The 18,946-nt window shown below is 41.9% G+C and overlaps 1 protein-coding gene across 6 annotated transcripts in view; it reads right to left on the bottom strand.

Moving 5' to 3' along the window:
- Positions 1-689: 689 nt before the first annotated feature.
- Positions 690-18,946, bottom strand: part of LOC143764829 (uncharacterized) — a 28,195-nt gene continuing 9,938 nt past the window's right edge. For all 6 annotated transcript variants that reach the window (XR_013213280.1, XR_013213278.1, XR_013213279.1 and 3 more), the window contains exons 2-3: positions 5,620-5,734; positions 690-3,287 (exon numbers count right to left, since the gene is read on the bottom strand). Coding sequence is in view for 3 of the 6 variants with exons in the window: in XM_077250819.1 (XP_077106934.1) it covers positions 2,705-3,287; positions 5,620-5,734 (698 nt within the window). In the remaining 3 variants the exon portion in view is untranslated. The remainder of the gene's footprint in view (positions 3,288-5,619; positions 5,735-18,946) is intronic.

Here is an 18,946-nt window from a genome sequence, read left to right as displayed (position 1 = left end):
AAACAAATGGTGCTCCTTCTCTTTCGAGCCTTGCCATGTGGCCACAGTTTTCCCCTACATATGTTCAACTGTTGCATATCGATCACATCAGCACTTCCCATTCTCCCAACATGCCTGTTAATTTCAGAATTGTCACTCTGCCCTAACTACTCCCTCATCTCATCATAATATTTACCAGGTATAAATTCAGACTTAGGTCTATTGACAAAGTGTTATACTATTCACATCCCAGAATGTTTAAATCCGTCACCCCACAAAGCCTGTTTTCTCTTCATGACCAGGACAAATGTCACAAATTTGATAAGTGCCACTTTACGTGGTAATAACTCTGGAACGATTCAGCTACTGTGCAGGAGCGGAGGCCGCCATATTCAAATTGATTTTGTTTTCCTCTAGCTGAATAGCCTGAAAAAAAAAATGTATTATTGGCACACTAAACATGCGATTTTGCTGCAGAGCAGGTGCCATGGCTGGCACCTGCCTGCAAAAGGGTTCTTTTTTTTTTACAGTATATACAGATATTCATTATGCAAACTAGGGGGCAGGTCAGTGAGGGATCACTGACCTGTCAGCAGTCTGAATTATGAATATCTAATCGGAGCACCACATGAAGACTCCCACAGGCCACCCTGGAGCACGGGTATATCATTAACTCACAATTGAAAATAAAGATTAAACTACAAGACAGATTTCATCAACCAAGGTATCATTTTAATCAGCATAACGGCGCTGACCTGACAATGTCTGTAGGTTACTGTGTACAATCCTGCTGACAGGTTCCCTTTAACCTACAGCCCCAAACCCAAGTGTTTCTGGAATAGCTTGTATTTTTATGATAATGGACTCAGAGATAGCTTCTCTATAAAGGGAACATGCAACTCAAGTTTTCAGCATTTTAGAGTGTTTTATAGAACATTTACCTCACAATATTTGTAAATACTTGAAGGATAGGTTTTAGAAAACTGCAAAGTTTGAAAAAAGGCTGTTTATGGGAGATCGCTCCCCGATAAAGGTATTGTAGCTTTCCCACGACAAGATATGACTGCTATATAGAGACACAAAGCTGTCTATGCACCAGACGATGAGATCCTCTACAATCACTACAATTTCAGCAAAACCCCAAAAATGGACCGGCACACCTACTGCTACAAATTCAATGTGTAGCTGCACATTTACACACTGTGGCCATTATCAGACAAAACCTAGCATAAAACAATGAGCAAATACCCTGCAGTAAATAAATATCTCCTCAAAATATACCGGGACAGAGCAGGACCTAGACCTGTTTTACACCTACCTGTGGAAAGCCAAATATACTTTTTTTTTTTTAAGTGAAATAATAAAAAAACACAAATTCTTTTTATTTTTATGGTGTCTAATGAATGGGATAAATAGCATTCTCATTTTATAGTATTTATCATTATGCATATGGTGATGCGAAATATGTATCGTCAATTTATATTTTATTACATTTTCTCAACAAAATCCCATTTCCAAAACGTTTGTTTTTTTGTCACGATATTCTAAGAGCTGTAACTTTTTATTTATTATTTTTTCAGCAACAAGGATGTAGGCGGGCTTGTTTTTTTAAAGACAATTTTTAATTTAGCTGCTATAATATTTGGGATTGTGACTTTTTAATTGCATTTCATTCAACTTTTGTTGAAACAAAGTGACTACATTTACCAGGAGCAAGTGACAAGCTAGTTTAATATTTTGGGCTGTTACAGATATGGTGATGCCAAGTATTTGTAGTTTATTATTATAAACACTTAAAAATGTAAATAGCAGTGTTTTCTTTTAACACGATTTCTTTATTTTTTCTAAAGATTTTTTTCTTTTACTTAGTAGGTGTGATACATAAAACCTAGGGGCAAGAGGTGAAAGGAAAAGTTTGTCTGCACTGCCCTGTTACTGATCCGAGTGCACTCCATTTTTTTTAGTGATAGCATTCAGACCAAAAATATGGTCATGTGAATGAGCCCATAAAGTGGGCCCTGAATTGCTATCATAGCAAGTTCCATGCCGAGATATGGCGGTTAGTAGCCAGGACGTATCTCTAATGTACTTAGCTGCTCAGCTACCATCCTGCAAGGGCACGAGACACTGTATGTCCCTGGCAGAGAAACAGTGTGAAAGTTTACTTTATTGCTCGTTAAACTATTGCACAGCAATTAATCTTCTATCAGAAAGGATCTATCTTAAATGTATGTATACCTTCAGTGATGTGTTGCACATGTTTGACTAGACTAGTCTAAGTTTACACTGTCTAAATATTAGACCGTATTAGTAAATCAGCCCCAATGTAGGTTAACTTCTTTAATTAATGGCACCACATACAAAAATGTATTCTTGTAGCGGTTTTTAGCCGGTGCAGAAATTCTAGAAGTCAAATAAAAGACTAGTTCGCTAAAAGTAGAAAATCCAAGTTCATAAAAATCTATGTTGAAGGATTGAAGTGTGCGGTCAAAAGATCTAATAAGATTTGTCCTACCAATTATAAGTAACCCCAGTGAAAACAGAAGCAACATTTGGTAAGAGCTTGACAGGTAAATACCATCCTGTTTTTTAAATAACACACAATAAATTGTTAGGAGAAAAAAAAACATTCATAAATACAATATAATTCTATAGGGCCTAATAGTATATGAGCCAATTTCATATATCAAAGTCATAGGACTTGTATATATAGGATAGAGACTTATTACACCGCCCAAGGTCTCTCAGTTGACATTTGCTTTTGGTAGCTTTTTAATGATCTCTTTGGTGGAACAAGAGTGTCACTAAGTCCAGGCTTTTTCCGTTTTCCCTTATCACTTTGAGGTTCCTCAGTTTGATCTTCCCCACTCATTATATTGTGCATCTCCAATACTTTATTGCTCGTATCATTTCCAACACTATCTCGCTGTGCAGATGCTGTACTTCCCTGAGGCAAGTCACTGCCATGACTGTATTTGCATCTGGTTCCATAACGACATCGCCCATCTCTTTGGTAAGCGAGACAGACACTTTTTCCACCCTTTGCCCAATTGCAATCACTCAGTTTGACATGCCGCTCTAAGATGCTTAGCTGTGCCTGCTTTTCATCTTGGAAGGGGTTTGAGAACACACTGCTAGAACTCAACCCACTATCACTACCAAGACATGGAGCGGGAAGTCTGAAAGAGGGCAAGGGAGATGGCAGAGGTACTGGAGGTTCTTCCACCTTGTCTTTCTTAGGATAGTGCGCCTCTTCTTTACTGCTGGAGGCTGCATCTGCAAAAAAACTTGACCTGGATGGAATCTGACTGAAACAAAAAAAAAAGGGTACGGTAACTAATTTGACTGTGAAAATCATGTATGAAAAAAACCCACAATATATTTTCTAATAATATGATTTCATAAAACGGGATAAAAAGGTGTGGCTCTTGGTGGCTTAGAAATTTCTCAACTGCTACTTCTTGTAAGAATTCGCTAGACAGGATTCCTACATGAGAGCTGATGGACAGGCGACATCGTTGGTCCCCCCTCCCATATCATTAATTAACACATCTCATATGACCACATCTTTAGTAACTTCATAAAACAGAATGGTGAATCAAACAATAATTTAGTATATTCCATATTCTAATGTCATTAGATCTCTAGGATATTTAGGTGTAAAGGAGAAAATGACCTACAGTGTACAAAAAAAATTGCTGGCACAGCCAGGTTCTCCAATTTGTTCAAAAATGTAAACACCACAAGTTTTCCCTATTTCTAGGTCATATTCTGAATGTGACTTATGACACATAGGCACAGACTATTTTGCATGGACAACTGTATTAGGCAATAACACATTTCACCTAAAAGGTACTTGCTCACATGCCATTCTAAATCCATAAGTATTAGTAAGAAGCTGGTTCCCCCTTTGCAGTTAAAACAGATTTCACTTTTCTTATAAAGCTTTATACAAGATTTTGGAGGGTGTCCGTGGGATTTTTGCTCATTCATCCACATAGTATTTGTGATGACAAACGCCTATGTTGGAATAGAGGGCCGAGCATGCAATTTACGTTTTACTTCATCCCAAAGGTGTTCGATGGGGCAGAGATCGGGACTCAGTGCAGCCGTCAAGTTCTTCCACCCCAATCTCACTAAACGGGTCTAAAAAGGGTCTTCCACAAACAGTTTGCACTAAGTTGGAAGCATACAATTGTCCAAAAGGTCCAGGTATGCTGAAGCATTAAGATATCCCTTCAATGGTACTAAGAGGCATAGGACGAACTCTGAAAAAACTCTTAGCATTAGCCCTCCTTCACCAAACCTTACAGCTGGTACAACGTAGTCTCCAGTGGTGGCATACTTAACTCCACTCCATCCGAAACTAAGCAATGTGCTTTGTAACATAAGGCTTACATGCAGTTTTCCTGGCCATGGAAATGCATACTACAAAGCTCCTGGTAGGGGCACACTTCTTTTGCTGATTTTAATGAGGTTTTCTAGTTATAGCTTGCAGGTCTCTATTAGTGGCTGTGCTGATGTAGATATCATTTGATATTCAGTCAGTATTGGTGACTGACCACACTCTAAGGGCCACATACATCAAACCTGGCGTTGTTCACACCAGTCTTGAGCAGATGGCTGGACTCAGACACCCTTTCATCAAGTGTAAGCCTTTTCAAGAATCAGGAGTTTTGGAAGACTGGCTCTGTGAGCACCTTGCCACAAATCCTTCTGGAGTAAGATTTTAGGGGAGCGAACGCAGCCGATCATCATTAATTTGATCAACAGCGGTCACCATTCCCCCATTCTGCTCCAGCTCTGTCCCCTTTCTTAGAGATGGGTGAAAACGGCAAGAGTACACCAAAAGTCGCTAAATCTTAGTGCAGTCTTGAATTGCACAAAAATTATGTGTCTTTTCATAGCTTTTTACGCCAGAATATTGGCATAAAAGCTGTGATGAATCGAGCCTTGTACTTTCCTTGCTGAATTTCTATGGATCCTAAATGTTTCACTTTTCAATAGTACACCTTACAGCTAATCATGGAATATTTAAGAGGAAAGAAACTTTACTAATTAACTGGCAACATTGGCATACTATTATATTACTGCAGTCGAGAGGTGTGTCCCAATAGTTTTCTATATTTAGTGTGTATGGTGAGCTTGGCAACCACAGTAAGATTTTTTCCACTGTTAAGGCTGACTGGTAGGTACCCCATAAAAATGTTCCCAGTTACACTAGAAGCATACCTACAGAAAGCAGAGTGTTTTACATTATAAACATGGAGCAGAAATTTGGGAGCTAGTTTATGTAGCGTCACATCTAATCAATAGCTAGTTGTGTAACACAAGCCCTCCAACAAAAGCCAAACATTGTCCATTGTAGGCTTATTGTAGTCACTGAAAATCTCCTCCGCACCATCATCTTTGTAGGGGAGGCCTGACTGGAACATTATCCTAGTTTTGTGATCCCTATTACGACTCTTGCAAAATTCAGGTTTGCCAACATGACATGTTTCTGTCCAACACATGGATAGTTAACGGGATTCATAAGTGGGAATGAGGGGTTCTTGGTCAATGGCGGAAAATGCCAGTGGGCATGATGTGCAGTATAGGCATCTCTCTATGCTATACCATAACAAGGTCACATTTGCTCACCAGGATGTATTATCAGCTGCTGCTGCATCTTCTTCATCAGAGCCAGAGGAATTGTATCCTGAGAGAAGCCCCAATGATGATGGAGTGGCGTTCATGGCTTGCTCAATGATGACACCTGCAGAACAACAGTATTCTTACTATTATAAGTTTGGCCCAAATAGATATCATACTGAAATGAAGAACACATACACTGCCCAGTGGAGCTGAACTGTCTGAATTTCCACTCTTTTCCTCACTTATACCTGCATATTTTGGCAACACAATCAATCTATATAGTTCTATAGCTCCTTTACCAATAGTTAATATTAGTTATTTAGATATAATTTATTTATACAGATTGGTATATTTGTCAATGCACTTGTTCAGAAGTTTTATTTTTTACAGTGTATACTGCTGACCTGAGAGACTGATTCAGATTGGAAATAAAATCCAGCCCTGGCTGACAGATGACAGCAGGCCAGATAGTCCATGAGCCGGGCCAGATATCGGTACCACCCGGAGTGACTAATTTTCTTTGGTATTTTTAGGTAGATGCATGTCTGTAGTTTATTTTTTGATATGATAGCCCTTACATATACGTAGCTTATTAACCCCTTCAGCCCTAGGCCTATTTGTACCCAAGTGCCTAAGCCAATCTGACCTGTGCCACTTCATGGGCTAATAACTTTGGAACGCTTTCACCTATCCAAGCCATTCTGAGATTGTTTTCTCGTGACATATTGTACTTCACGTCAGTGCTAAATGGGAGTCAATATATTTTACCTTTCTATATAAAAAAATGCTAAATATTCGGAAATTTTGGAAAAATCGGCAATTTTTTAACTTTGAAATTCTCTGCTTTTTACAAAAATACTGATACCCCCCATAATAGTTATTAATTTACACTCCCCACATGTTTACTTCATATTGGCATCATTTTGAAAATGAAACCTTATTGTTTTACGACGTAATAGGGCTTATAGTTTTATGCGCAATTTTTCACATTTACAGCAAAACCCACTTTTCAAAGGACCAAGTCACTTCTGAAGTCACTTTAAGGGGCTTACATAACAGAAACCACCCATAAATTACCCCATTTTGCAAACTACACCCCTCAAGCTGTTCAAAACTCATTTTTAAAAACTGTTAACCCTTTAGGTGTTCCACAGGAATTTTAGCAGAATGAAGGCGAAATTTCAAAATTTCATTTTTTTTCCAGATATTACATTGTAATCCAATTTTACCTGCAACCTAGCAAGGGTTAACGGCAAACCCAAACTTGGTTACCCTAATTCTGCAGTTTATAGAAACACCCCACATGTACTCGTAAACTAAAGTATGGGCACACAGCACAGCTCAACACGGAAGGAGCGCTATGTGGTTTTTGGGTGGCGGATTCACTGGAAGAAATCTAGGGGGCCATGTCACATTTGAAGGCTGCCTGAGGTACCCCCACAGTGGAAACCCCAAAAAGTGACCCTATTTTGGAAACTACACCCCCAAGGAATCTTTTAGGGGGTATAGTGACCACTTTGACCCAACCAGTGTTTCACAGTAGTTGGAAACACTTGGTTGAGAAAATGGAAAAAGTGCATTTTTTACATGAAGGTGTCATTTTAGGCTCATTTTTTTATTTTTAAGAGGTGTACCAGCAAAAAATGCACCCCACTATTTGTTCACCAATCTCTCCCGAACACAACAACACCCGATATGTTGTCGTACACTGCAGTATTGGGGAACGGCAGGCCTCGGAAGGGAAGGAGCGCCAAATGACTTTTGGAGTGCAAATTTTACTGGAAGAAATCTAGGGGGCTATGTCACATTTGAAGACACCCTGAGGTGCCCCAACACACGCACACACACTGACACATACACGTTCTGTGCTGAACAGGACTCTCCGGTCTTCTCTGCAGAGCTCCTATCTCCCTCTGTAGAGGCTGACACCTCCCAGGCTTGTGACTGATCACATGGCCGTGACATCACCACAGGTCCTGTAGTCCTGTACTGTGTGCTGCTGCTGGTAAGGAACTTGTGGAGAGAGGGGGAACAGTCACCTAGCACCAGCGCTCCCAGCTCTAAGAACGAGCGCCTCATGAAGGTGGGCCCCTGCCTCCTCCTTCCCTGCGCGGCGGCCTTTCCCCCCGGCGGCTGTATTCGGCGTATAAGACAACCGCCCTCTTGGAGCCATGTTTTTCATGGCTAAAAAGTCGTCTTATACGCCAGGAAATACGGTAAATAAAATTTTAATGTTTTTCTTTGTGTTTGCAGGTGTTTACTGACTATCTAACGGCATGATGGAAGTACCAGCAAGGAAGAAATCACGGATCGACTGTATCATACACTGCTCTAATGATGACAGCGATGATCTGGCGTCCCTTAAGGATTTGGACTCCTGGAAAACATTGCTTAGGGCTGCAGAGATCAGGCAGCATGAATCAGTCCTGGTAGCAGCTAAGGGCCTTGAAGAAGGAGAAATACCACACATACAATATCACCGTAAATGTCGTAGTATCTTTACAATGAAGAAGTCACTGGATTCTATCCTTGGCAAGGGTGTCAATGTCGAAACAGCAAGCAAAATCTCCATGAGGAAGCTACCGAGGGGTGCCCCCAGTGATAGCAGGGTGTATGCCAAAGTATGTATCTTCTGTGAGAAGTCAAGCAAGTACCTAAAAGGAAAACAAACAAGGGAGCCAATTGTCCAGTGTGTTGAGCTACGAGCAGATGAGACGATCCGCAGAGCAGCGATAAGGAAAGGCACACAGAGAATACTTGGTTTACTTAGCAGAGACCTTGTTGCTGCAGAGGGGCACTACCACAAGTCGTGCTACAAACTATTCACAAAAGATGATTCCCAAGTGGCCTGTAGGTCTAGTGCAGCTGAAAATCAGGTCGAAAGCGAGGAAGTACGCTACGAAGAGGCAGAGAAAGAGGCCCTTGAAGAACTCTTCTTGTATATAAGGACTAAATTGTTCCCAAACCCAGAAGTACTGCCTATGATAAACCTCACATCTAGGCTTGAGAGATTAATGATATCCCGTGGTATCATCCAACTGAAACCATCGACAAAGAAACATGTTCGACGAAAACTTGAAACAGAGATTGGGGAATCACTCCGCTTTCTCTCAGATGAGAAAGGTAAGCTTCTAGTCTATCCATGTAGCCTATCAATGGACGACCTTGTCCGGCAAGTACACAGCATGACAAAAGATCTGCAAGAAGCAAGAGCTGCTAACTCTGGAGATATCGTAACCAAAGCAGCAATGCAGCTAAGGAATGAGATCAAGAAGCAAGATGTGAGTCAGCCATGGCCTCCCAATACAGATCAGAATGTCGTTCCTGCATTAGTCACTCAATTCCTGCAAACCCTGCTTACAGGAGATTGTGAGTGCCAAACTACCTGTGAAAGAGCTCAACGTCTTGCCACATCCTTCGGCAGTGACTTGGTTTTTGCTGTTACCAATGGAAAGACAAAGCCACCAAAGCACGTACTGCTATCCTTTGCAGTTAAGTCTTTGACCGGCAATACAGAACTGATTCGAACTCTGAATCGTCTTGGCCACTGTGTGTCATATTCAATGGCTGAGGAGATCGATACAGCCCTTTGTATCCAGAAGTTGGAATGTTCAAAGGATGACATCCCAATGCCAGCAAGTATCTACCCAGGTGTGTTCACAACCCTGGCCTGGGATAACATTGACAGACTTGAGGAGACACTAAGTGGAGCAGGTACATCTCATAGAGTCAATGGCATTGCTGTTCAGTCCAATGTTGCATGCTCTGTGACAAAGAAAGTCCTGCCAGATGTAACCAAGTCGAAGAAAAGAAGCATAACTCTGACAGAATTAATGCTACCGATATACAATGTTGGGCAGCGGGGAGAGCCACCCAGGATTGAGACTTCGAATGTTAACACTACCAAGGAGGTCCAGGATTCAAAAACCAAAAACCATATCTGGCTTCTGGCTAGAATGTCAGACCATGAGGATCAGACCACCAGCAGTTGGACTGGGTTCAACATAAAAATCCGCAGCGACATTGTAGTGGCCCAGGACACTGTAAGCTACCTGCCCACTATCAATGCTCCTGCAACAGCCATGTCCACTGTGAATGAAGTCTTGGAGCAAACACATGCCATCATGCAGACCCTGAAGCTTAACAGAATTGTGTGTGTGTTTGATCAAGCACTCTATGCCAAAGCTGCCGAGGTTATCTGGAAACAGGAGAAGTTCAAGAACATTATAATTAGAATGGGTGTCTTCCACACAATCTGTAATCTCCTCTCTATCATAGGGAACAGATTTCAGGATGCAGGCCTTAGAGATCTGTGTGTTGAATCCGGTGTAATCGCTGAAGGATCAGTGTCTGGAGTGATGGACGGCCGGAGGTACAACAGAGCAGTGAGACTACACAAGCTGGTCTATGAAGCACTTATGAGGCTTGCATGGAAAAACTTCCTTCCATGGCTAGAAGAAAACCATGCAAGGGACCTTCACCATCTGGATGAAACACTGAAGAACATCACAAACTTTCGCATCAGTGTGTCGCAGGGATCCTTCGAAAAGCTCTTGGATAATGAATCTTGCACACTTACCCTGAAGCTCTTTCAAGTTTATCTTGAGACCCTCAGAAATGAACAACTCTCAGCATTCTGGATGTCATACTTGGACATGGTCGAGACCATGCTGGCCCTGGTTCGAGCTTCAAGAGAAGGCAACTGGATGCTTCACCTAGGAGCAATCCGACAGATGATACCATGGTGTTTTGCCTATGACAAGGTCAACTATGCCCGATACCTAACCTATTACTATGCCACAATGTCTCGGCTGCCCATAGAACACCCAGAGGTCCATGAATACTTCATGCAAGGTGGCTTTTCGGTCCAGATCGGTAGCAAGAATCCTTTTGGACGAATTCCTGTGGACCAGACCATTGAAGAGACAATCAACAAAGACACCCAGACACCAGGGGGCACAAAAGGCTTCAGCCTCAAAGTTGGAGCTGTTTCCAGGTTCTACCTGACATCAGAGTACCGCAGTATGTACTTGAGGCAGCTGAGGGCCCTGGTAGGCCAACAATATACTGACTTCAGCCATTCAGACCTACAGGTGTCTAGGATTAGAAGAGATGAAGCCGATGTCCAATCTTTCGTTCAACTGCTGGAGACAGGTTGGGTGAACCCCTTCAACAAAGAGCATAATGGTGAACTTATCAGTTTGTCAACAGCGACTGTAGCACCACCAGATGTAGCCAAAGACCTTCAAGGGGCATACAGTATAGGAGAGGATGCATATCAAACATTCAAGGATGAGCGTTTGGGTACCGATAAGCCAACTACATTGTTTCATGACAAGATGACGAAGAACAAACTTAAAACGTTCTCTAACATCCAAATGAAGACACGCAGACAAGGTCTTGGCAAGGAGGTAATTTTGAAGGCTGACAGAAACCTATTTGGCCAGATGATACTTGTAGCTGAGAACAGAAAGCTACAAATGAGTGATGTCTTGACTCATCCCCTGGGTCCATTGCCATGGGCACTTGCCAATGGTGATGGGTCTATCCGCAAGACCAACAAGGCTGCCCTCGCAAGGGAGTTGGAGAGGAATGCTCGTCCTGCAGAAGTGATCCCCGAGCCCTCTGCAACCATCATTGATGGGATGAGCCTGGTTCAGAAACTGAAGGGAAACAATGCAACATTTGGCCAGCTAGCAGGCACAGCAATGAGTCGCGCTATCCATGAGGGTGCTAAGAGCAAGCGCATTGATATTGTCTTTGACGTCTACAAGGAGACATCCATCAAAGATACAGAAAGAGTCAACAGATATGAAGGCACAGGGATCCATTTCAAGAACATTCAACATGGGCACAACATCCAGCAGTGGAAAAAGCTTCTAAGTAGTTCCTCCAACAAGGCAAGTCTCATAAAGTTTCTGGTAGAAGAATGGAAGGCGAAACACCACAGGGAGAAGCTTGAGGAGAAGGAGCTGTATGTCACATGTGAGCAGCTCTGCTTTAAGATCACCAAAGAACAGTGGGAAGAGGCTGCTGACCTTAAGTCAAATCAAGAAGAAGCAGACACACGCCTCCTTCTCCATGCTCTTCATGCAGCAGAATCTGGTTACAAGTCGGTCATCATCACTTCGGAGGATACTGATGTCATGGTCCTGTGTCTGGGCATGTGCCACAAAATCCCATCCCACCTGTTCCAGAAATGCGGTACACAGAACCGGACAAGATTCCTGGATATCACCACTCTGAGCCGAACATTGGGAGGCAGCGTATGTGATTCATTGATTGGTATGCATGCATTTACAGGCTGTGACACCGTCAGTGCATTCGCTGGCCGTGGGAAGATGACGACACTCAAGCAGTTGAAGATGAACAAGACATACCAGGATGCCTTTCAGGAAGTTGGTCGTTCATGGGAAGTGTCTACCGAACTTTTTGAGAAGTTACAGGAAATCACCTGCCACATGTACCTGCCAACTACCCAAACAACTGAGGTAAACAGGCTCCGTTATCAGCTGTTCTGTGCCAGACGTGGAGTGGTAGAGTCAAGTCAACTCCCTCCTTGCCAGGACTGCCTTTTCATGCATGCACTGCGTGCAAACTACCAGGCTGCGATCTGGAGGAGAAGTCTGCAGAGCCAGCCATGGGTTGCAAACCCAACAGACTGCGGTTGGATGATAGATAACGACGGAAAGCTTGTTGTCAAGTGGATGCAAGGGGCACCAGCACCAGAAGCTATTATACAGCTACTGTCCTGCAAGTGTGTGCGGTCATGTGAACTTCCTCAGTGTACTTGCCTCAGCAATGGCCTGAAGTGCACAGACATGTGCAGATTACAGACATGCCAGAACAAGGGTACTGAAGACGAGCCAGTAGAACAACAGTCAGATTCAGAGTCCGATGTTGAAGATATTATGGAGTAACATATATATATATATATATATATATATATATATATATATATATATATATATATATATATGCACATGACATGTTCAGTGTGTATTTACATAACTTGGATTAAATTTTGTTACAAATACTACATCTAGTCACTCCGGGTGGTACCGATATCGTCATATTTGGTTCTTGGCTCATGCTAAAATTCCTGTGGAACACCTAAAGGGTTAACAGTTTTTAAAAATGAGTTTTGAACAGCTTGAGGGGTGTAGTTTGCAAAATGGGGTAATTTATGGGTGGTTTCTGTTATGTAAGCCCCTTAAAGTGACTTCAGAAGTGACTTGGTCCTTTGAAAAGTGGGTTTTGCTGTAAATGTGAAAAATTGCGCATAAAACTATAAGCCCTATTACGTCGTAAAACAATAAGGTTTCATTTTCAAAATGATGCCAATATGAAGTAAACATGTGGGGAGTGTAAATTAATAACTATTATGGGGGGTATCAGTATTTTTGTAAAAAGCAGAGAATTTCAAAGTTAAAAAATTGCCGATTTTTCCAAAATTTCCGAATATTTAGCATTTTTTTATATAGAAAGGTAAAATATATTGACTCCCATTTAGCACTGACGTGAAGTACAATATGTCACGAGAAAACAATCTCAGAATGGCTTGGATAGGTGAAAGCGTTCCAAAGTTATTAGCCCATGAAGTGGCACAGGTCAGATTGGCTTAGGCACTTGGGTACAAATAGGCCTAGGGCTGAAGGGGTTAATAAGCTACGTATATGTAAGGGCTATCATATCAAAAAATAAACTACAGACATGCATCTACCTAAAAATACCAAAGAGAATTAGTCACTCCGCTTGGTACCGATATCGTCAAATTTGGTTCTTGGCTCATGGACTAAGATATGTACTGAGTAAAAACATGTTTTGTGTAAACACATACAGTGCAGACCAAATGTTTGGACACACCTTCTCATTTAAAGATTTTTCTGTATTTTCATGACTATGAAAATTGTACATTCACACTGAAGGCATTCACACTATGAATGTGGAATTATATACTTAACAAAAAAGTGTGAAACAACTGAAATTATGTCTTATATTCTAGGTTCTTCAAAGTAGCCAACTTTTGCTTTGATGACTGCTTTGCACACTCTTGGCATTCTCTTAATGAGCTTCAAGAGGCAGTCACCGGGAATGGTTTTCAATTCACAGATGTGCACTGTCAGTTTTAATAAGTGGGATTTCTTGCCTTATAAATGGTGTTGGGACCATCAGTTGCGTTGTGCAGAAGTCTGGTGGATACACAGCTGATAGTCCTACTGAATAGACTGTTAGAATTTGTATTATGGCAAAAAAAAGCAGCTAAGTAAAGAAAAATGAGTGGCCACTATTACTTTAAGAAATGAAGGTCAGTCAGTCTGAAAAATTGGGCAAACTTTGAAAGTGTCCTCAAGTGCAGTGGCAAAAACTATCAAGCGCTACAAAGAAACTAGCTCACATGAGGACCGCCCCAGGAAAGAAAGACCAAGAGTCACCTCTGCTTCTGAGGATAAGTTTATCCAAGTCACCAGCCTCAGAAATCGCAGGTTAACAGCAGCTCAGATTAGAGACCAGGTCAATGCCACACAGAGTTCTAGCAGCAGACACATCTCTACAACAACTGTTAAGAGGAGACTTTGTGCAGCAGGCCTTCATGGTAAAATAGCTGCTAGGAGATCACTACTAAGGACAGGCAACAAGCAGAAGAGACTTGATTGGGCTAAAGAACACAAGGAATGGACATTAGACCAGTGGAAATCTGTGCTTTGGTCTGATGAGTCCAAATTTGAGATCTTTGGTTCCAACCACCGTGTCTTTGTGCGACGCAGAAAAGGTGAACGGATGGACTCTACATGCCTGGATCCCACCATGAAGCATGGAGGAGGAGGTGTGATTGTGTGGGGGTGCTTTGCTGGTGACGCTGTTGGGGATTTATTCAAAACTGAAGGCATACTGAACCAGCATGGCTACCACAGCATCTTGCAGCGGCATGCTATAACATCCGGTTTGCGTTTAGTTGGACATTCAATTATTTTCAACAGGACAATGACCCCAAACACACCTCCAGGCTATGTAAGGGCTATTTGAGAAGGAGAGTGATGGGATGCTACGCCAGATGGCCTGGCCTCCACAGTCACCAGACCTGAACCCAATCGAGATGGTTTGAGGTGAGCTGGACCGCAGAGTGAAGGCAAAAGGGCCAACAACTGCTAAGCATCTCTGGGAACTCCTTCAAGATTGTTGGAAGACCATTCCCGATGACTACCTCTTGAAGCTCATCAAGAGAATGTCAAGAGTGTGCAAAGCAGTTATCAAAGCAAAGGGTGGCTACTTTGAAGAACCTTGAATATAAGACATAATTTCAGTTGTTTCACACTTTTTTGTTAAGTATATAATTCCACATGTGTTAATTCACAGTTTTGATGCCTTCAGTGTGAATGTACAATTTTCATAGTCATGAAAATACAGAAAAATCTTTAAATGAGAAGGTGTGTCCAAACTTTTGGTCTGTACTGTACAATTTTCATAGTCATGAAAATACAGAAAAATCTTTAAATGAGAAGGTGTGTCCAAACTTTTGGTCTGTACTGTATACACATGGACTACATACACAAAGATGGGTCCACAAGTATTTGAACAGTGTCACACAATTTTTATAATTTATCATCTGTACTAAATAATACAATGTATTTGAAACAAAACAATTAATCCCTTCACTCCTGGGCAATTTTTTTGTTTTTTCTCTCCTTCCTTCAAGAGCCATCACTTTTATATTTTACCATCCACATAGCTGAATGGGGCTTGTTTTATTGCAGGACATGTACTTTTGAATTACCTCATTCATTTTATGATGTGATGCATTGGAAAGCGGGAAAAAAAATCTAAATGCGCTGAAATTGCAAAAGAAAATGCAATTCCACAATTTGTTGTGGGGGGAGGGGTTATTTACCATGTTCACTATATGGTAAAACTGACCTGGCAATATTATTCTCCAGATCGGCACGATTACGCCGATGCCAAACAGGTGTAGTTTTTCTTATTTAAGTGGGGAAATAAAATTCGGAAATTTATTATTCAAATAAATAAATATAAAATTGCTCGTGTCTTCATTTCCCCAGACACAATGTTTTCAATTTTTAGGATATGCATCTGTGAGAAGGCTTATTTTTTTGCTGATGTTTTTACTGATACCTTTTGGGGTAGATACGTTTTGATTGCCTCTTGTTGCGTTTTATTATAAAGTTCCGGATATCAAAAACTGTGATTCTCGTTACACCATTTACCGATTGGATTAACTGACTTTATATTTTGATAGATCAGACGCTTTTACAAATGCATCTATTCCAAATATGTTTTTATTTTGTGTTTTATTTTGAATAGATAAAAAGATGGGTGATTTGAACTTGTGTGTTTTATACTCTCATATTGTTATGTGATGTGGCCGACCTCACTCACTGAACGAGAACACACGTCTAGTCAGAATGTCTTATAATCTGAATGTAGCTTACGGGACGGGGAGTGCAGCGTCACAGGAGGCGGGCTAGCTGCTGCAGAAGTGGGGTGTTTCGGTGCTGTCAAGCTGCAGGGCCTGAGCTGTCAGAAAATGTTGCCATTGAGCAGAGTCCCCGCACTTTCCCATTGATTGCCCTGCGGTAGTCTTTGAAAAAAAGGCCGCAGATAGAGATCTCAGCTCCCAAGATTTGAGTTGTTTAGTTATTATTCTCAGATTACCCGCTCTACTGCATTACCAAAACTACGTTTTTAGGAAAGGATTTCAAGGGGTGATATGAGTGGGATTTAGAATCCCTGTGTGAGAGAGGGGACACCTTGCACATTTAAACCACACCGCTTTCTTTAGACAACCAACACCAAGATACAGGATCCTTCCTCACCCATAATCTAAACGCAATGGTAACCAAAATTAACAGCACATTTTCCTGCAGTCATTTGTAACAACACAAGTAACATACAGTAATAGTCTCTGAACAATGATAATTTAGTAGGTACGGGGAATAATGATGCGGTTGCAGAGTGTGACTGCACCCAGGCCCATGGTGGAAGGGGGTCCAATGATGTTATATATTCAGCTAGATGTGGGTTTGGTCGCGCATTCAGTTGAAATGTATTGTGAAGCAAAGAGCCACTGACTCACTGCACTGCAAAAGCCATAACAGGCCTATCACAGGCCGGCAGCTGATGTCAGTGTGCCCTTTGCAACCGGCGAATGACGTTTATTTTAAGAGACGAGGGAAATTATTATACGATAGGGGCCAGAACAGAAGGCCAATATAGAGGACATAAATACAGGACGGGTGCCAGTACAGAGGACATTACAAGTTGCGGACCAGCACAAAGGACATTATTACAAAATGGGGGTTAGGGTAGGGAACAGTATTACAGTAAGGGAGCAGGGACACAGGAAATACTGTAGGTAACTAAATGGAGGCTATAATTACTATACATGTCAAATGGGGGATATAGATACTATATAGGGCAAATTGGGGACATTGTTTCTGCCAGGAGCCAGACTGGAGAACACTATAGAGGCAAAAAAAGGTGGACGCTATTACTGTTTGGGGGTAGAAATAGTGTACCTTACTACTGTATTGTAACCACTTCGCAGGAGATATAACTGCAGTATTTGAGAACAAAGACAGATATTACTACAGAATGGGAGCACATGAGACATATGCATTTTATATGATCTACAGAGCTCCTCTGTACAACGGTCACTGATAGCAATATTGGTGCTAGTACTGTAGTTTTTGATAATCAGCATGGTGGTAATATATGGACTGGTCATGGTGTGACGGTATTAGTCCCCTTTATGTGGTTTATTATTGGCATATTATATTTGGTATAGTGGACTTTGTTCAGTAACAAAATGGTGATAATTGTTATTTGGTAAATATATGAGTATTTAGAAGTATTACCGTACTTAAATATAAAAATAATAATAAAATTATATTATTGATGTGATGATTGAGAGATTTATAGTCTTCTTCTTTTTTTTAAATCATCACTTCAGCGTTTACTGCTGGAGTGATGCTTCTAATTAAATGTCCCTGACCCTATTCTTATACTCACCTGCCAGTGTCTTCACCTTTTATCTCCGCTGCTCTTGTAGGTCTCCAGCAGTTTGTGACCAGCCAGATCTATGAGAGCCTCGTTCTGGCTATCATAGACTTGCATTCAGAGCTTATGACGCAACTTCTGACTTCCTATCAGTCAGAAGCTGAAGTCACAAGATGGCGCTGTGAAACCGGAGCGGTGTCGAAAAAAAGTGAAGACACCGGAGGGCAAGTATAAGACTGGAGGCACAGACTTTACATTAGTAACACAATTCCAGGGCTGAAAAAAAAACTGCTGGTGCTGGAGTGGTGCTTTAATGGGGAGAGAACACATCTGTTTTATAACATCTAGAATGCTAAAGAGGCACATACAGCTGACCAACATGCTAGTGGGGGTTTGAATCCAAATTTTGTCGGTACTCCTAGGACCCTAGATACACCTTGGTATTATGCATTCACAATATCGCAGAATCTACACAGATTTTACAGCACACAGAGGTAAGTCTCCCATCTCTCTGCCCCCACCAAATACAAAGTTTTAATGCACCTAACAAATATAGATGTGATAATCCTTAACTTGTCAGACAGCACACTACTTTCTTAAAGGAATCTGTCACCCCGAAAATCGTATATGAGATAAGGCCACCGGCATCGGGGCTTATCTACAGCATTCTGCCCATCGGACCTGGACCGCAGAAGGACCACCCCTGGGTGAGTATAATATAACCTGTTTTCTTACCTTAGGGTACTGTCACACAGTGCAATTTTGATCGCTACGACGGTACGATTCGTGACGTTCTAGCGATATCGTTACGATATCGCAGTGTCTGACACGCAGCAGCGATCAGGGACCCTGCTGAGAATCGTACGTCGTAGCAGATCGTTTGGAACTTTCTTTCGTCGCTTGATCACCCGCTGACATCGCTGGATCGTTGTGTGTGACACCGATCCAGCGATGTGTTCGCTTGTAACCAGGGTAAACATCGGGTAACTAAGCGCAGGGCCGCGCTTAGTAACCCGATGTTTACCCTGGTTACCAGCGTAAACGTAAAAAAAACAAACAGTACATACTCACATTCCGGTGTCCGTCCTCCGGCGTCTCAGCTTCTCTGCACTGTGAGCGCCTGCCGGCCGGAAAGCGAGCACAGCGGTGACGCGGTGACGTCACCGCTCTGCTTTCCGGCTATGGCGCTTACACAGTGCAGAGAAGCAGAACGCCGGGGGACAGACACCGGAATGTAAGTATGTACTGTTTGGTTTTTTTACGTTTACGCTGGTAACCAGGGTAAACATCGGGTTACTAAGCGCGGCCCTGCGCTTAG

Source organism: Ranitomeya variabilis, chromosome 4, assembly GCF_051348905.1.
Source record: "Ranitomeya variabilis isolate aRanVar5 chromosome 4, aRanVar5.hap1, whole genome shotgun sequence".
NCBI lineage: Eukaryota > Metazoa > Chordata > Amphibia > Anura > Dendrobatidae > Ranitomeya > Ranitomeya variabilis.
Note: the sequence above shows the minus strand (reverse complement) of the source record. Positions and strands in the feature narration are given on the sequence as shown.